Here is a 20427-nt window from a genome sequence, read left to right on the forward strand (position 1 = left end):
AGGAAAATAACTTGTCAAGAGGAGTCTATAAACAGATATAGAGAAAGTGAGTGGGCAGAAATTTGGCAGCTGGGGTAAAATATTAACTTGTCCACATTGGCAGGAAGACTAAGAAAGCAATATGCTATCTGAATGGAGACAGAGGGATCTGGGTGTCTTGGTATATGAATCTCAAAAGGTTAGTATGCAGATACAAGAATGATTCAGAAGGCAAATAGAATGTTAATGCTTCTTGCAAAGAGAATGGAATATAAAGGTAGAGAAGTTTTACTGCAGTTGTACAGGGCATTGTACTGTGGAGCTTTGGTCTCCTTATTTGAAAAAGGATATAATTGCATTAGTAGAAATTAAGAGAAGGCTCACGACTCATTCTTGAGATGAAGGGGTTATATTACAAGGAAAATCAGGTTGGGCTACACCGATTGAAGTTTAAAAGAACAAATGGTGCTGATCTTATTGAAACCCACAAGGTCCTGAGGGGGCTCAACAGGGTGGATACCAACAGGCTATTTCCCCTTATGGGAGAAACTAGAACTAGGGGACACAGCTTAAGAATAAGAGGTCTCCCTTTTAAGATGGAGATTAGGAGAATTTTCTTTCTCTCGGAGGATCATTAGTCTGTGGAATTCCCTTCACCAGAGGGCACTGGAGTCTACGTCACTGGATTTATTCAAGGCTGAGTTAGATAGACAAGGGAATCAAGGGTTGTGGGGGCAGACAGGCCAGTGGAATTGAGACCACAACCAGATAAGTCATGATCTTATTGAATGATCGAGCAGGCTCAAAGGACCAATTGGCCTACTCATGCTCCTATGTCCCTGTGCTATTATGACTTTCCTGGAAATTTAGCAGTCATCCCGATTACAAGGTAAACCAGATTCTCACTGAACTTCTGGCAACCAGCAATGTGGGTCTACCAACACCACATGAACTGCAGTGATTCAAGAAGGCAGTTCACCCTGAGGGTGAGGCGATAAATGCTGGTCATGCCAGTAACACCCACATCCTTTGAAAGAATGCAATGGAGCAGGAGATGAGATGAAATTTCCAGTCCACAATCTTCAAACCAACTGGTCTGCCTGCTACTTCGGCCCATCGTACTTGCTCATATCCATTGAAAAATATTAGAATATTAATGAGGTCTGAAGGTCAGTGAGGCAAGATGGTGCACATCCTGTAGTACATGATAGATCACACCTCTGTTCTTTATCCCACCTGCAGTTGTAGGGTTAGGCAAAGATTCCTATGGCAATAGTGGCTGCCCATGTCACCAGAAGTTCACTGTACCTGCCTGCCCAGGAAAGCCTGTCATACCAGCTGAAGTTAGTCTGCTGGGGAGGTTCCCGGCCTCCAAAACAAAAAAAAAATACATTTCCCATCAGCTCCTTTATATGGTGTCAGAAACACTTCAATATTGGAGTCCTGGAGATGACCCGAGATCCTCAGATAGGGTCCATATACTGGTTGTCTGGTCCCAAAGCATATCACCAAATGCTGAGTGCTTCAGATGTAAGAAATGGCTGACCGCAGTCCCTGGACCAGCCCTCCTGCACCAATTATATATTGAGGGGCACATGTAGATGGTGCTGAAGTAGGAGCCCATGGTAAATCTAATGACAGGCTGCAGTCTGTCTTCAGGATTAATTTCTGGTGCTTCTGATGAGTTCTGTTAAAGATGTGTTGTAATTTCACAAAAGTCTCATGTTTTGGTGCATTGGTCTGTTGACTGACTCGATATATGGTTGGGTTCCAGAGAATAAACAAGAAAATATGTGGAGATAAGAAGGCAGGTGGAAAACCATGAATTACCAAAAATGTGTGGCTATTACCTAACACTTTAATTACGTCTCAGCGGTTGATTGCACCCTCCAAAGAAGTGGCTGCACGTTGTTTTCAGAGTCTGTTATTACATTGCCAGCTTTATCTTTGAGCATCTCCTGCAATGATGAGGAGAAACTCCTTTTAAAGCAAGAAGATGTTTATGATAAACAGGAGAAACATTCTCCACAATGGGTTTCTCTTCACAAAATCATCGTTAAATACTAGTTTTTCTTGAGCTAAATGTTCAAATTGAACAAGCATTCAATTTCTTAACCAATTTAAAGCACTTAAACTTGGATCTGGATTGTAAACAAATCAATTAAATGAATTAAAAACATTGGAATTTCCAGGTGCCTCAACCCACCACTGGAAATGTGGTTCACCTCAGCACATTAGTGATGAATCTGACCTTATCTCCGGACACGGTTTTTCCAGGAAAGCTCTAATAATGCTGTACAATTTGGACAACAATTTTACATAAGTTACATGTTCAATTTTATCACAACCGAGTGGATCTGTAGTCTCATCTATACCTCAATTCCATGTATGCTCTTTCTTTACCCAAATTTCACATTATATACACATCTGCCCGTACTGCAGTCACAGAAGTGTGGTAATTGTTGCAAAATAGGAAAACCAAGCAGCTACTGCATAAAACAACAATGTCATAATTACCAAACAATCTGCTTTAGTGATGTTGGCCAAGGGATAAGTATTGGCTAAGACACGCCAGACCTCCCCTGCAATTGAAGGATCTTTTATGCCCACGCGGAAGGCCAGACTATGCCGTGGTTTAACATCTCACCCAAAAGATGGCAGGCGCGATTTAGGGGGGCAAAAACAGAGTCCTGTTATGGGGATGTTTCTCGGTGCCTGCAGTGCCGAGAATGAACCCGCTATTAAATGTTTTGTTTTCGGGCCTGTGCAAGGAAAGCTCTGCCGAGGCTGCATTAACATTCATTTCCTACACCTCAAGCTAAGCTGGCCAGTGCAGGAAGAGGTCAGGGCACTGGTTTTAAATGCCACCTCGATCTCCTACCCCCCCCCCCCCCCCCCCCCCACCCCCCAACTTATCGATTATGGGGCCCTTGAACACCCCCTCACCCCACCTCATAAGGGCAGGGCACCCAGGGGCCTGATCCCTGGCACGGGCAACCTGGCTCCTGGGCACTGCCAGCCTGGCAGTGTCACCCAGGTATCGGTAGCAGTGCCCAGGTGGCACTGTCAAGGTGTCTGGGTGCCAGGGTACCACCCTGCCCACAGCCCGACCACCTGGGGGACCCTCCCAAGTGCTGTTATGCCTGGTCCATATTTGTGAAAACCAGTGCTAAACGGCACCATGGCGAGGTTCTCCAAGCCTGGACATTCAATCACAGGCCTTGGGAGACTGCCGTAAACACTTAAATATGCAAATCCAGATCCCAAAAAGTGAGAGCGAGATCCACGTTGTGACGCCTCGAGATCTGGTTAGATCTCGCGAGGCGTCCCGAGCATCGTAAATCTTTTAACGGCCTGATCGTGTCACTGGGTCGGACGCGATCAAACAGTTCAATTGAGCCTGGCATCTGTGACAGTTCAGCACTTTAGTACGGCACTGAAACCTGCCTAATTGTGACGCACGATCGAGAATGCTCCCCTTGAACCATAGATAACCTGTTCCCTTATAAGCCACTCACCAGCCCGACTTGGAAATATATCGGCCGTTCCTTCACTGTCGCTGGAGCAACATCCTGAAACTCCCTCCCTAACAGCAAAGTGGGTGTACCTACACCTCAAGGACTGCAGTTTAAGCGGTTCAAGGCAACTCACCACAATCTTCTGAAGGGCAACAAGGGGTGGGCTATAAATGCTGACCTAATCAGCGACGTCCACATCCCGTAAATGAATTTAAAAAAGACCCCAATTTATATATAACAGTTCTGTTTTGTAACTGGGTATGTTACTTTACACACAATCTTCTGCTGTGCTTGTATTTATTACAAGAGCAATGAATCTATGCCAGGTGTGTTCGGCAGTGCTGCCCACCAGTGTGTCATACCAGGCAGAAGGACATTCCTCCAGTTCTGGAACCAATGGCTACAGAGGCTGCAGTTTATCATGGAAACACCACTAATTTGTGTCACATGCTGTAAATGGATCATCCACTTCTGCTCCAGTTGCCACACATCCAGTGGTTCTAAAGGTTATCAGCGAATCAGAGAATTTACAGTGCAGAAGGAGGCCATTCAGCCCATTGAGTCTGCAACGGCACTTGGAAAGAGCACCCCCACTTAAGCACACCCCACCTTTCCCCGTAACCCAGTAACCCCACCTGACCTTTTTGGACACTAAGTGCAATTTATCATGGCCAATCTGCCTAACCTGCACATCTTTGGATTGTGGGAAGAAACCGGAGCACTCGGAGGAAACTGACGCAGACACGGGAAGAACGTGCAGACTCAGCACAGACTGTGCCCCAAGCCCGGAATCGAACCTCGAACCCTGGAGCTGTGAAACAACAATGCTAACCACTGTGCTACCATGTTTGTAATACAGGTTGAAATCCCTTATCCTGAATGCTTGGGGCCAAGTGTGTATCGGATTTTGGAATTTCTTTGGATTTCGGCATACACTGCGCAGGTGCGGTGTACAGGTGCTGCGCACGTTAGGAATTGTGTACGTGCGGAATGTTGGGAACTGCGCAAGTGCGGAACATTGGGAACTGCATATGTGCGGTGTGTGTTGGGGATTGCGCATGTGAGCCGCGCGTGGAAAAATGTGTCAATTTTAGAAATTTTCAGTTTTCGGAATTTTGGATGAATGCTCAACCTGTAATTGCCCTTAGCTTTTATGACCAAAGAATAAAGAACAATACAGCACAGGAACAGGACCTTTGGCCCTCCGAGCCTGTAACGCTCATGATACCAACCTTTGCCAAAGCCCTCAGCACTTCCTTGTGCTGTATCCCTCTATACCCATCCTATCCATGTGTTTGTCAAGATGCCTTTTGAACGCCGTTAATGTATCTGCTTCCACAACCTCCCCTGGCAACTCATTCCAGGCACTCACCACCCTCTGTGTGAAACACCTGCCTCGCACATCTCTGCTAAAATTTGCCCCACGGACCTTAAACCTATGCCCCCTGGTGACTGACCCTTCCACCCTGGGAAAGAGTGCCTGCCCGTCCACTTTATCCATGCCCCTCATAATCTTGTAGACCTCTATCAGGTCACCCCTAAACCTCCGTCTTTCTAATGAAAACAGTCTGAGTCTATTCAGCATCTCCACATAGCTAACACCCTCCGGACCAAGCAACATCCTGATAAACCTCCTCTGCACCCTCTCCAAAGCCTCCACATCCTTTTGGTAGTGTGCCGACCAGAATTGTGCGCAATATTCCAAGTGCGGCCGTACCAAGGTTCTATGCAACTGTAGCATGAATTGCCAGTTTTTCTACTCGATGCCCGTCCAATGAAGGCAAGCATTCCGCGTGCTTTCTTGACTACCTTGTCCACTTGTGTTGCCACCTTCAAAGATCTGTGGATATGCTCGCCCAGATCTCTCTGACTTTCTATATTTCTAAGAGTTTTGCCATTTATGGTATATTTCCCCTCAATGTTAGACCTACCAAAATGCATTACCTCACAGTTGCCCTGATTAAACTCCATTTGCCATTTCTCTTCCCAAGTCTCCAACCTATCTATGTCTTGCTGTGACAAACCAGTTCTGTATCCATATTACCACCTCATCTTTGATCCTGTGTGACTTCACCTTTTGTACCAGTCTGCCATGAGGCACCTTGTCAAAGGCTTTACTGAAGTCCATGAAAACAACATCCACCGCCCTCCCCTCATCAATCATCTTTGTCACCTCCTCAAAAAACTTGATCAAGTTAGTGAGGCACGACCTCCCCATCACAAAACTATGCTATCTATTGCTTATGAGTCCACTTGTTTCCAAATTGGCATAAATCCTGTCCCTGAGAATTCACTCCAATAAGTTACCTACTACCGATGTGAGGCTCACCAGCCATAGTTTCCAGGATTATCCCTGCAACCTTTCTTAAACAGCGGTACTACATTAGCTATTCTCTAGTCCACTGGGATCTCACCTGTAGCCAATGAGGATACAGAGATATCAGTCAAGGCCCCAGCAATTTCCTCCCTTGCTTCTCTCAGTATTCTGGGGTAAATCCCATCTGGCCCAGGAGACTTAGCTACCTCAATATCTTTTAAAAGACCCAATATCTTCTCCTTTTCGATGTTAACACAATCCAGACTGTCCACACACCCCACCCAAGAATCATCTTCCACAAAGTCCATTCCTATGGTGAACATTAATGCAAAGTACTCATTTAGTACCTCACCCATTTCCTCTGGCTCAACACAGATATCCCCCCACTGTCCTGAAGTGGCCCAATCCTTTCCCTGGCCACCCTCTTGTTTTTTTACATATGAATAAAAAGCTTTGGGGTTCTCCTTAATCCTACTTGCCAAGGATTTTTCATGACCCCTCCTAACCCTCCTAATTTCCCGCTTCAGTACCTTCCTATTTTCTTTGTACTCAAGGGTTTCGTCTGTCCCCACCCTTCTAGAGCGTCCAAAAGTCTCCTTCAAAATCTCCCTAATTATCCAAGGCTCCCTAAACTTCCCATACTTATCCTTCGTTCCCTCAGGAATGTGACTTTCCTGAATCCTAATCAACTGTCGCTTGAAAGACTCCCACATGTCCGATGTTGATTTACTATCCAACAGCTGCACCCAATCCAAATTCTTCAATTCCTGTCTAATGTTATCGTAATTTGCCTTTCCCCAGTTTAGCACCTACCCGCACCCAGAGGAAACCCACGCAGACAAGGGGAGAACATGCAGACTCCACACAGACAGTGACCCAAGCCAGGAATTGAACCTGGGACCATGGAGCTGTGAAGCAATTGTGCTAACCACTGTGCTACCGTGCTGCCCTCAAGATATTGCATCAAGAATACTTCCTGGATACACCTTACAAACTCTGCCCCATCTAAACCCTTAGCACTAAGTGAGTCCCAGTCAATATGGAAATTAAAACCCCCAACCTTAACAACCCTGTTACTTTTGCACCTATCCACAATCTCTCTACCTCTCTGCTCCTCTATTTCTTGCTGGCAGTTGGGGGGCCTGTAATATATGCCCAACATTGTGATTGCCCCCTTCCTGTTCCTGAGCTCTACCCTTGTATGAGCCCTCCAAGGTGTCCTCCAGCAGTACAGCTATAATATTCTCCTTAACCAGTAATGCTACTCTCCCACCCCTATACATCCCCCTCTATCTCTCCTGAAGCATCTATATCCTATGCTTCAAGGTTATTCCAGGCTGCTATCGAGGACATTGGAAACTTCTCCAGTCATATTTTTATTGATACAGAAAGTAATTCACAGATGTATTGCTTACTAGAGTAAGCAATTTCATTTCCTTTTCCATGGAACAACTTCAAGACAGCACATTTTAATTTTGAGACAAAACCCAATGATCCGACTGCACTGGCATAGTTCTACATGGGGGCTCCTTGTTCAATTTCATGATCAAAATCATGAGGGAATGGTTTCATTCTGTGTCTCCACCTGGTTTGTGACTACCAGCTTGACATTTTGCAAATCATAGAACATACAACATAGAAAATACAGCACAGAACAGGCCCTTCGGCCCACGATGTTGTGCCGAACTTTTGTCCTAGATTAATCATAGATTATCATTGAATTTACAGTGCAGAAGGAGGCCATTCGGCCCGTTGAGTCTGCACCGGCTCTTGGAAAGAGCACCATACCCAAACTCAACACCTCCACCCAACACCAAGGGCAATTTGGACATTAAGGGCAATTTATCATTGGCCAATTCACCTAACCCGCACACCTTTGGACTGTGGGAGGAAACCAGAGCACCCGGGGGAAACCCACGCAGACACGGGGAGGACGTGCAGACTCCGCACAGACAATGACCCAAGCCGGAATCGAACCTGGGACCATGGAGCTATGAAGCAATTGCGCTATCCACAATGCTACCGTGCTGCCCTTAAGAACAAATAAATCTACACTATATCATTTTACCGTAATCCATGTACCTATCCAATAGCTGCTTGAAGGTCCCTAATGTTTCCGACTCAACTACTTCCACAGGCAGTGCATTCCATGCCCCCACTACTCTCTGGGTAAAGAACCTACCTCTGATATCCCTCCTATATCTTCCACCTTTCACCTTAAATTTATGTCCCCTTGTAATGGTGAGTTCCACCCGGGGAAAAAGTCTCTGTCTGTCTACTCTATCTATTCCCCTGATCATCTTATAAACCTCTATCAAGTCGCCCCTCATCCTTCTCCACTCTAATGAGAAAAGGCCTAGCACCCTCAACCTTTCCTCGTAAGACCTATTCTCCATTCCAGGCAACATCCTGGTAAATCTTCTTTGCACCTTTTCCAGAGCTTCCACATCCTTCCTAAAATGAGGCGACCAGAACTGTACACAGTACTCCAAATGTGGCCTTACCAAAGTTTTGTACAGCTGCATCATCACCTCACGGCTCTTAAATTCAATCCCTCTGTTAATGAACGCGAGTACACCATAGGCCTTCTTCACAGCTCTATCCACTTGAGTGGCAACTTTCAAAGATGTATGAACATAGACCCCAAGATCTCTCTGCTCCTCCACATTGCCAAGAACTCTACCGTTAACCCTATATTCCGCATTCATATTTGTCCTTCCAAAATGGACAACCTCACACTTTTCAGGGTTAAACTCCATCTGCCACTTCTCAGCCCAGCTCTGCATCCCATCTATGTCTCTTTGCAGCCGACAACAGCCCTCCTTACTATCCACAACTCCACCAATCTTCGTATCGTCTGCAAATTTACTGATCCACCCTTCAACTCCCTCATCCAAGTCATGAATGAAAATCACAAACAGCAGAGGACCCAGAACTGATCCCTGCGGTACGCCACTGGTAACTGGGATCCAGGCTGAATATTTGCCATCCACCACCACTCTCTGACTTCTATCGGTTAGCCAGTTCGTTATCCAACTGGCCAAATTTCCCACTATCCCATGCCTCCTTACTTTCTGCATAAGCCTACCATGGGGAACTTTATCAAATGCCTTACTAAAATCCATGTACACTACATCCACTGCTTTACCTTCATCCACATGCTTGGTCACCTCCTCAAAGAATTCAATAAGATTTGTAAGGCAAGACCTACCCCTCACAAATCCGTGCTGACTATCCCTAATCAAGCAGTGTCTTTCCAGATGCTCAGAAATCCTATCCTTCAGTACCCTTTCCATTACTTTGCCTACCACCGAAGTAAGACTAACTGGCCTGTAATTCCCAGGGTTATCCCTAGTTCCTTTTTTGAACAGGGGCACGACATTCGCCACTCTCCAATCCCCTGGTACCACCCCTGTCGACAGTGAGGACGAAAAGATCATTGCCAACGGCTCTGCAATTTCATCTCTTGCTGCCCATAGAATCCTTGGATATATCCCGTCAGGCCCGGGGGACTTGTCTATCCTCAAGTTTTTCAAAATGCCCAACACATCTTCCTTCCTGACAAGTATTTCCTCGAGCTTACCAATCTGTTTCACACTGTCCTCTCCAACAATATCGCCCCTCTCATTTGTAAATACAGAAGAAAAGTACTCGTTCAAGACCTCTCCTATCTCTTGAGACTCAATACACAATCTCCCGCTACTGTCCTTGATCGGACCTACCCTCGCTCTAGTCACTCTCATATTTCTCACATATGTGTAAAAGGCCTTGGGGTTTTCCTTGATCCTACCCGCCAAAGATTGTTCATGCCCTCTCTTAGCTCTCCTAATCCCTTTCTTCAGTTCCCTCCTGGCTATCTTGTATCCCTCCAAAGCCCTGTCTGAACCTTGTTTCCTCAGCCTTACATAAGTCTCCTTTTTCCTCTTAACAAGACATTCAACCTCTCTTGTCAACCATGGTTCCCTCACTCGACCATCTCTTCCCTGCCTGACAGGGACATACATATCAAGGACACGTAGCACCTGTTCCTTGAACAAGTTCCACATTTCACTTGTGTCCTTCCCTGCCAGCCTATGTTCCCAACTTATGCACTTCAATTCTTGTCTGACAACATCGTATTTACCCTTCCCCCAATTGTAAACCTTGCCCTGTTGCACGTACCTATCCCTCTCCATTACTAAAGTGAAAGTCACAGAATTGTGGTCACTATCTCCAAAATGCTCCCCCACTAACAAATCTATCACTTGCCCTGGTTCATTGCCCAGTACTAAATCCAATATTGCCCCTCCTCTGGTCGGACAATCTACATACTGTGTTAGAAAAGCTTCCTGGACACACTGCACAAACACCACCCCATCCAAACTATTTGATCTAAAGAGTTTCCACTCAATATTTGGGAAGTTAAAGTCGCCCATGACTACTACCCTATGACTTCTGCACCTTTCCAAAATCTGTTTCCCAATCTGTTCCTCCACATCTCTGTTACTATTGGGGGGCCTATAGAAAACTCCTAACAAGGTGACTGCTCCTTTCCTATTTCTGACTTCAACCCATACTACCTCAATAGGGTGATACTCCTCGAACTGCCTTTCTGCAGCTGTTATACTATCTCTAATTAATAATGCCACCCCCCCACCTCTTTTACCACCCTCCCTAATCTTATTGAAACATCTATAACCAGGGACCTCCAACAACCATTTCTGCCCCTCTTCTATCCAAGTTTCCGTGATGGCCACCACATCGTAGTCCCAAGTACCGATCCATGCCTTAAGTTCACCCACCTTATTCCTGATGCTTCTTGCGTTGAAGTATACACACTTCAACCCATCTCCGTGCCTGCAAATACTCTCCTTTGTCAGTGTTCCCTTCCCCACTGCCTCATTACATGCTTTGGCGTCCTGAATATCGGCTACCTTAGTTGCTGGACTACAAATCCGGTTCCCATTCCCCTGCCAAATTAGTTTAAACCCTCCCGAAGAGTACTAGCAAACCTCCCTCCCAGGATATTGGTGCCCCTCTGGTTCAGATGCAACCCGTCCTGCTTGTACAGGTCCCACCTTCCCCAGAATGCGCTCCAATTATCCAAATACCTGAAGCCCTCCCTCCTACACCATTCCTGCAGCCACGTGTTCAACTGCACTCTCTCCCTATTCCTAGCCTCGCTATCACGTGGCACCGGCAACAAACCAGAGATGACAACTCTGTCTGTCCTGGCTTTCAACTTCCAGCCTAACTCCCTAAACTTGTTTATTACCTCCACACCCCTTTTCCTACCTATGTCGTTGGTACCAATGTGCACCACAACTTCTGGCTGCTCCCCCTCCCCCTTAAGGATCCTGAAGACACGATCCGAGACATCCCTGGCCCTGGCACCCGGGAGGCAACATACCTTCCGGGAGTCTCGCTCGCGACCACAGAATCTCCTATCTATTCCCCTAACCATTGAATCTCCTACAACTATTGCTTTTCTATTCTCCCCCCTTCCCTTCTGAGCCCCAGAGCCAGACTCCGTGCCAGAGACCTGACCGCTAGGGCCTTCCCCCGGTAGGTCATCCCCCCCAACAGCATCCAAAACGGTCTACTTGTTTTGAAGGGGAACGGCCACGAGGGATCCCTGCACTGTCTGCCTGTTTGTTTTTTTCCCCCTGACTGTAACCCAGCTATTCTTGTCCTGTACCTTGGGTGTGGTTACCTCCCTGTAACTCTTCTCAATCACCCCCTCTGCCTCCCGGATGATCCGAAGTTCATCCAGCTTCAGCTCCAGTTCCCTAACACGGTCTTTGAGGAGCTGAAGTTGGGTGCACTTCCCGCAGGTATAGTCAGTGGGGACACCGGTGGTATCCCTCACCACCCACATCCTACAGGAGGAGCATGTAACTGGCCTAGCCTCCATCCCCTCTTACCTTAAAGAATATAGCTGCTGTGTGGACTAACTAGATCTCCGCCCTCCGACTCTGCTCCCAGTCAGCTACACTTCCTGTAAACTCCTGGCTCTCTTCGCACTCTTTGCGGAAATGTCGGAAACAAAATGAAAGGAGCACCTTACTCCCTCCTCACCTAACTCCCTCGGTCACCAAACTCTCACTATCGCACTCAAAAAGCACCAAATTCAGCACTCAGTGCAAAAAATCAATGCTCATTTGCTGTCAGTTCCAATGAAGCATTGGTCTTGAGGTATTGAATGGTGTCAAACTGGTTCATGCAGAAAATTAAGTGCCTGGGAAGAGATTAAGGGTATCCTTTCAATATACGGTTCCAGTTATCTGTGTAGAACCCCAGGATACCAGCGGACACCAGTATTATGACATTCATTCACATGTCAAAATAATAACTAAGCATATAACTGGTGAACTATCATAAAGGAAGTCCTGAGTGAGTGTGCACTGATGAGGAGCATTAACATTTCTGCTCCATCAACTGTAGTTCAGTGTCGCACGCTCGAGGTCATGGGTTCAAAAGTCCACTCCAGAGACTTGAGTGCATAATCCAGTTGATGTATCCAGTCCAGTACTGAGGGAGCACTGTACTGTTGGAGGGTGTGGTAGGTGGTAAGGTGAAGGTAAAGTCACCATAGTCCCAGATGACCATAGGCTGCTTTCTCCTTTGAGGGGAGAGCTGACTGGCGGTGATTTAACCTGAGGATCAGCACACTCAGGCGAGGGGCAAGGTTGAGAAGGCAGGGCCTTCATAAATAACCTCAGCCAGTGCATGGTACTGTTGCACTGTTGGAAAGGCAGCACAGATCGAATGCTGCACTGTTGGGAGGGAGAGTATGGTGCGTAAATTGCATTGTTCGAGGTGTTGTTAAGGGAGTGCTGCACTTATACAGGTGCTGTTTTTCAGAAGAGACACTAAACCAATGCTCTGTCTGCATTCTCAGGTGAACACACAATTTGAAGGGAGAGGAAAAGGAGGTGACCCTCAATTTATGGAATCGTGTCCAAATAAGAGTCGAAAAAGGAGAAATCAAAAGATGAGTGAAAGCAAGGCTCAGAGGTTATCGAGCTCAATGATAACGAGACAAAGCGTGTCCACACCAGCTCACTGGTCGGTGGAGCAATGGGTCGAGTACCTGGATGAGAAGTTCGCCCGGCATCGCAAGGAGTGTACAGAAGGTGTAACCCAGATGAGAGCCTCGATTAAGGAGGTGGTTGACCGGGTGGAGGAGAAAATGACGACCCAGGGACAGGAGATTCTAAAGCTGCAGGAGCTGGGGACTGAACGCGAGGAGGAGTCCACCGTAATGGCTTTGGAAATTAGCATTCTACAGGACAGCCAGAAATGACTGCTTGATAAAGTGGAGGACTTGGAAAACCGGTTTCGCAGGCAAAATATCCGAATCGTCGGGCTGCCAGAGGGGAAGGAGGGATCAGATGTGGGAACGTATGTGGAGAAGATGTTGCAGGAGAGGTGGGGGCCGATGTGTTTGACAAGCCGCTGGAGGTGGACCGGGCGCATAGGGTAAGCCCCAGGATCGTGAGCCCCCGAGGGCCATGGTGGTGAGGCTACATCAATTCCTCGACAAGGAGCGTATCATGAAGTGGGCCAGGCAGACAAAACGGTATATGTGGGAAGAATCAGAGATCCGGGTGTATCAAGACTGGGGACCAGAACTCGCAGAGAGGAGAGCAAGTTTCAACAATGTTAAGGCGGCCCTGTTTGAGAAAGACATTAAATTTGGACTGTTATACCCGGCGCGTCTTTGGGTGACCTACGAGGACCAGGAGCTGTACTTCAATTCTCCGGAAGAGGTGGTTACTTTCACGAAAGACAATAACCTGGCTTAAGGACTCTTAAATTAAGGACTCTTAAATTCTAACTGTGATGGGCTGAGTTTGAGGGACGGGATGGAGCGGCGGGGAGGAGAGAAACATGGTTCTGTGTTCTGCTTTGACTTGTTTAAAATTTCAGTCTTTTAATTCTGTGAGTTAAGTTGTGATGTTCGGGAAGAAAAGGGTTTGGGTGTTTTATTCTTTAAAAAAAATGTTTTTCTCTCTTTTCTTTTCTCTCGTCTTGTGTAATTTGATTTTGATTTAGATGGTTGATTCTTGCACGCATAATTTTGATTCAGTTGCTTGGAGCTTCTTCTATTGTGTTTAATTCTCTTTGAAAGTGATGGGACTGATAAGAATGTGTCAAAGGGGGAGGGGTAGAACCTGGAAATCTGGTGTAACGACTTTTAAACTCAAACTGTGAGGGTCTGAGTTTGGGAGACAGGATGGCGGGGAGGTGAGAAAAATAGTTCTATGTTTTGCTTTGTCTTGTTTAAAATTTCGGTCTTTTAATTCTGTGAGTTAATTGCGATGTTCGGGAAGAAAGGGGTTTTGGTGTTTTAATATTTTTTTCTCTTTCCTCTCTTCTTGTGTAATTTGATTTTGATTTACTGCTTTATGTATGATATCACAGAGGGAAGAACTTTTAAGATGCGATGGGCTGTTTTAGTTTCCACAAGAATAATGCTTGATTCTTGCATGCATAATTTCACTTAAGCTGCTTGAAGCTTCTTCCTTTGTGTTGGATTCTGTTTGACGGTGGTAGGACTGGTCAGAATCAGTTAAAGGGGGAGGGGTTTGCCTCTTTGCCTGCACGTTGGGGGAGGGTATGTTTGCTTTTTGGGATTGTTGTTACTGTGTTCAGTGCTTGTTTTATTGCGAGGTGTGATAGAATCTGGCAGTCGGCAGGCTTTTTGACGCCAGAGGGTGAGAGATGCTGAGCTAGCTGGTTCACGGGAGCAAAGTGGGGGAGAGCTGAGGAAAGACGAAGTGGGGGGGGGGGGGAAGAGGGGGGGCGGGAAGGGGGGTACTGCTGACGGGTAAGGGACATTTAGGAGACTGGAGATGGAGATCAGATGGCAGTCGCCGCCGAGGGGCGGATCAAGCGAGGTGTGGAACATGAGCGAGGAGCTGGCCGAGGAAAGGTCATAGTTGACCGACAGGGGAGGGGGGCAAAAGCCCCCCCGGCCAGACTGGTTACGTGGAATGTTCATGGACTGAACGGGCCGGTTAAGAGAGCTCGTGTGTTCGCACACCTGAGACAGTTAAAAGCGGACGTGGCTCTGTTACAGGAGACACACTTGAAGCTGGGAGACCAAATTAGATGAAAGAAGGGATGAGTTGGGCAAGTGTTTAACTCAGGACTGGACTTTAAAACAAGGAGGGTGGCCATCCTGATTAACAAAAGGGTGACATTCAAGGTGGGGAGGATAGAGGCAGACCTGGGAGGCAGATTTATTATGGTTAGCGGGAAGCTAGAGGGAATGGCAGTGGTGCTGGTGAATATGTATGCCCCAAACTGGGATGATGTCGCGTTTATGAGCAAGGTGCTGGGGAAGATCCCAGACCTTGACTCGCACTGCTGATCATGGGGGTGACTTTAATACGGTCCTGGACCCGAGGCTGGACCGGTCGAGTGCTAAGTCGGGGAAGCTATCAGCAATGGCAAAGTAACTGCGGGGGTTCATGGAGTACATTGGAGGGGTGGATCCGTGTAGATTTGAGAGACCAAGGAGCAGGGAATATTCATTCTACTCCCATGTACATAAGGCGTACTCCAGGATTTCTTTGTGCTACATAAAACACTGCTGGCAAGGATTGAGGACACTGAGCACTCAGCAATTGTAGTCTCAGATCATGCACCTCACTGGATAGATCTACGAGCAAACACGGGAATGTTCCAGCGCCCACAGTGGAGACTAGATACAGGACTGTTAGCGGATGAGGAGATCTGTGAGCGATTGAGAGAGGCCATTCGGGGGTACATAAAGATCAATGACACGGGAGAGACTGCAGCTGGGGTGGTCTGGGAGGCACTAAAAGCGGTCATTAGAGGGGAATGTATTTCGATTCGAGCCCACAGGGTTGGGAGGAGAAATCTTCCAGGTGGACAGGAGATACTCAGAGTCTCCAAATGAGGAGCTCCTGAAGGAGCGTCAGAGACTTCAAATGGAGTTTGGGCTCCTTTCTACAGGAAAGGTGGAGGGTCAGTTGAGGAGGGTAAAAGGGGCAATATTTGAACATGGGGAGAAAGCTAGCAGGATGCTGGCACATAAGCTGAGGAAAGAGGCAGCAAGAGAAATAGGGAAAATAAAGGATTTGAGGAGGAAGACGGTGACGGACCCGAGGGCGGTGAATGAAGCGTTCCGGGAATTTTATAGCCAGCGACAGAGCCGGAACCCCCGGATGGGGAGGAAGGCATGAATCAATTCCTGGGGAGGCTAGAGTTCCCGAAGGTAAATGAGGAGCTGGTGGAGGCCCTGGGGGGCCCGATTGGGCTTGGGGAAGTGATAGATGGACTGGGGGCGATGCAATCGGGTAAAGCCCTGGGACCTGATGTGTTCCCAGTGGAATTTTATAAGAGGTTCTCTGGGTTACTGGGGCCGCTCCTGGTTAAGGCTTTCAACGAGTCCAAGGAGCTGGGAGTACTCCCCACAACGTTATCACAGGCATCAATTTCTCTTATCCTGAAGGAGGACAAGGATCCGGAAAGCTGTGGATCGTACAGGCCAATCTCCCTCTTGAATGTAGATGCCAAATTATTGGCAAAGATCCTGGCCACCGAATAGAGGATTGTGTCCCGGAGACAATTGGAGGGGATCAGGCGGGATTTGTGACGGGCAGGCACCTGACATCCAACATTAGACGGCTTCTTAATGTAATTATGATGCCAGCGCAGGGGCGCGAGGCTGAGGTGGTAGTTGCCATGGATGCGGAGAAGGCTTTTGACCAGGTGGAGTGAAAGTATCTATGGGATATTTTAGGCAGATTTGGGTTTGGGCAGGGATTTGTGGAGTGGGTCCAGCAACTGTACCAGGCCCCGGTGGCAAATGTAAGAACTAACCGAATTCGGCCAGAATACGTTAGTCTTTGTCGGGGGAGAAGGCAGGGATGCCCGCTCTCCCCATTACTGTTTGCCATGGCCATAGAACCCTTAGCAATGGCTCTGAGAGCAGTGAATACGTGGAGGGGAATAGTGAGAGGAGGGTGGAGCACAGGGTCGCTCTCTATGCGGACGATTTGCTGCTTTATATCACGGACCCAGTGGGGGTGATGACCGAAATCATGGAGGTATTAGGAGAATTTGGGCGATTTTCAGGCTATAAGTCAAACATGGGAAAAAGCGAGATGTTCGTGATTCAGGCACGGGGGCAGGAAAGGAGGCTGAAGGAGCTACCTTTTAAAATGGTTGGGAAGAGTTTTAGGTATCTGGGGATTCAAGTGGCCAAGGATTGGGGGCAGCTTCGCAAGTTAAATTTGGGCAAAGCAGTGGATCAAATGAGAAGGGATTTTTGTAGATGGGACATGCTCCCACTGACGCTGGTGGGGAGGGTTCAGACGGTGAAGATGACTGTCCTTCCGAGACTGCTTTTCTTTTTTCAGTGTCTCCCGATTTTTGTCCCAAAGTCTTTTTTCAGAAGTATTAATGTGGCGATATCGAGGTTTATATGGGTGGGTAAAACCCCGAGAATAAAGAGGGCACTCCTGGAACGGGCCCGTGGGGAAGGGGGATTGGCTCTCCCGAATAACTGTTACTATAGTAGTAACTATTACTGGGCTGCCAACATATCGATGGTCAGGAAGTGGGGAATGGGGGAGGGGTCGGTCTGGGAGCGGATGGAGGCAGCATCCTGCAAAGGTACAAGTCTGGAGGCTTTACTGACGGCGTCCCTGCTGGCTCGATACTCCATAGGTCCTGTGGTGGTGGCAGTCCTGAGGATGTGGGGGCAATGGAGGCAGCATATGAGACTGGAGGGGGTGTCAGTGTGGTCACCGATTGTGACAATCACCGGTTTGACCCGGGGGGGGCTGGATGGGGGCTTTAAGGGATGGCAGCGGGCAGGGATTGAGAGGTTTGGGGATCTATACATCCAGGAAGGCTTCCCGACCTTGGAGACATTAGAGGAGGAGTTTGACTTGCTGGGAGGGAACGGGTTTCGGTATCTTCAAGTGCGGGACTTTGTACGGAGGCAGGTCCCAAGTGTTCCTCGCCTCCCCCTGAGGGGACTGCAGGATAAAGTGTTGTCAAAAACAGGGGTTGGAGGTGGCAAGGTTTCGGACATATACAGGGAATTGTTAAAGTGGGATGGGGCCCCTATCAGAGAGGTGAAGAGGAAGTGGGAAGAGGAGTAGGGAGGGGAGCTGGAAACTGAACTGTGGGAAAAAGCCTTGAAAAGGGTAAATGCATCCTCGTCCTGTGCTGGACTCAGCTTGATTCAGTTCAAGGTAGTCCACAGGGCCCACATAACGGTAGCCCGGATGAGTAGGTTCTTCGAGGAGATGGAGGACAGATGTAGGCGGTGTGGGGGTAGCCCAGCCAACCATGTTCATATGTTCTGGGCATGTCCGAAACTGAGGGGATTCTGGGAGGGATTGGCAGATGTTCTGTCGGAAGTCCTGGAAGGTAGGGTTACTCCGAGTCCAGAATTAGCAATATTTAGCAAGATCCGGGGGCAAAGGGGGGGGGAGGGAGGCCGATATTCTGGCCTTCTCCTCCCTGGTTGCCCGGAGACGGATCTTGCTGAGATGGAGGGACTCAGAGCCCCCGAAATCAGGAGTGTGGGTCAGCGATATGGTAGAGTTTCTCAGTCTGGAGAAAATCAAGTTTGCTTTAAGAGGATCAACACAGGGATTCGCCCAGAGTTGCCAGCCGTTCATCGATTTCTTTAACAAAAACTGAACGTCAGCAGTAAGGGGGAAAAGGGAAAAGGGGAGGGGGGGAGAAATAGGAGGAATGGTAATGTTAAATAAGGACAGGGAATTTAGTATACGGGCAATTGGGGATAGGGCGGGAGAAGTGGGGTACGTGGTTTATTGTGTGTTGTTATTTTAGGGGGCATTTTGGGCATCGACCCGCGCGTTTGTTTTAGAAATGTCAATATGTTAAATTGTGAAAATTATGCATGCTTCAATAAAATATTTTTAAAATATTCAAAGACTGATTGCACTGGATTCTGAGGAAGAGACTTCCAGAGATTCTCAACCCTCTGAGAGAAAACATTTCTTCTCATCTCCGTCTTAAATGAGCAGCCCCTCATTTTTAATCAGCAACCCTATTTTTAGATTCTCCGACAAGAGGAAGCATCCTTTCCACATCCACCCTGTCAATACCTCTCAGGATCTTAAAAGTTTCGATCAAGTTGCGTCTTACTCTTCTAAACTCCAATGGATACAAACCCAACCTCTCCAACCTTTCCTCATAAGATAAGCAACTTCTCGCAACTGTTTCTAACGCATTTACATCTTTCCTTAGACCATAAGCCATAAAACCTAAGACATAGGCGCAGAATTAGGCCATTCGGCCCATCAAATCTGCTCTACCATTCAGTGGTATCATGACTGATCTGATATAATCCTCAACTCCACTTTCCCCACCTTATCCCCATAACCCTCGATTCCCTTACTGATTAAAAATCTGTCTATCTCAGCCTTGAACATATTAATGACCCAGTCTTTACAGCTCTCTCTGATAAAGAATTCCACATTTACTACCCTCCGAGAGAAGAAATTCCTCCTCATCTCGGTTTTAAATGGGTGTAGAAGCCAGGTGACCCTTTACTCTGAGATTGTGCCCTCTGGTCCTAGACTCTCCCACAAGAGGAAACATCCTCTCAGCATCTACCTGTCAAGCCCCCTGAGAATCCGATATGTCTCATTCTCCTGAACTCCAACCTCCTCAAACGTCTCCTCAAAAGAAAATCCCTCCATACCCGGGATCAACTCAGTGAACCTTCTCTGGACTTCCTCCAACGCCAATATATTTTTCCTCAGATAAGGAGACCAAAACTGTTCACAGTATTCCAGGTGCGACCTAATTAGTACCTTGTATAGTTTTAGCAAGACTTCCCTATTTTTATTCCCCATTCCCTTTGAAATAAAGGCCAACATTCCATTTGTTTTCCCAATAACCTGCTGAACTTGCATGCTAGCTTTTTGTGATTTATTCTTAAGGACCCCCAAATTCCTCTGTGCTGCAGTCTTTCTCCATTTAAATAATATTCAATTCCTTTATTCTTCCTACCAAAGTTCAAACTTCACATTTTCCTACAGTATTTTAGAAAAGGAGAACAGTACTGTGCACAATACTCTAGATGTGATCTCACCAAAGTCCTGTTCAACAGAAGCATAACCTGCCTAATTTTGTAATAAATTCCCCTCACAATAAATGGTAACATTTTATTAGCTTTCCTGATTACTTGCTTTACCTTTATACCAGCCTTTAGTGATTCATGTACTGAGACACCCAGATCGCTCTGAATTTCAGAGTTCTGTAATCTCTTACCATTTAGACAATACGTTTCTTTTTTAGTCTTCCTGCCAAAATGGACAATATACATTTGCTCACATTCTGCTCCATTCGTCAGATTTTTGACAATTCACTCAATCTATCTATATCCATCTACACCCTCCTTATGTCCTCTTCATAACATGCTTTCCTACCTATCTTTGTGACGTCTGCAAATTTATATGCCACCCCTTCGCTCCCCTCATCTAAGTTATGAACATAAATTGTAAAAAGTTGAGGCCCCAGCACAACCATTGCAGGACTCCACTTCGTCACATCCTGCCAATCAGAAAAAGCCCCATTTATGCATACTCTGTTTTCTACCAGCCAACCAAT

The 20427-nt window shown here is 47.1% G+C and overlaps 1 protein-coding gene across 4 annotated transcripts in view; it reads right to left on the reverse strand.

The window, feature by feature from the left end:
- Positions 1-20427, reverse strand: part of LOC140391478 (phospholipid-transporting ATPase IH-like) — an 81548-nt gene that overhangs the window by 19551 nt on the left and 41570 nt on the right. The window contains exon 5 of one of the 4 annotated variants that reach the window (XM_072475981.1): positions 1830-1937. The exons of 2 other annotated variants lie outside the window; for them this stretch is intronic. In XM_072475981.1, coding sequence (XP_072332082.1) covers positions 1842-1937 — 96 coding nt within the window. In that variant the 3' untranslated portion in view covers positions 1830-1841. Of the gene's footprint in view, positions 1-1809; positions 1938-20427 lie in introns of all 4 variants that reach the window. One more of the 4 variants, XM_072475982.1, reaches the window with a different exon arrangement.

This window comes from Scyliorhinus torazame, chromosome 15, assembly GCF_047496885.1.
Source record: "Scyliorhinus torazame isolate Kashiwa2021f chromosome 15, sScyTor2.1, whole genome shotgun sequence".
NCBI lineage: Eukaryota > Metazoa > Chordata > Chondrichthyes > Carcharhiniformes > Scyliorhinidae > Scyliorhinus > Scyliorhinus torazame.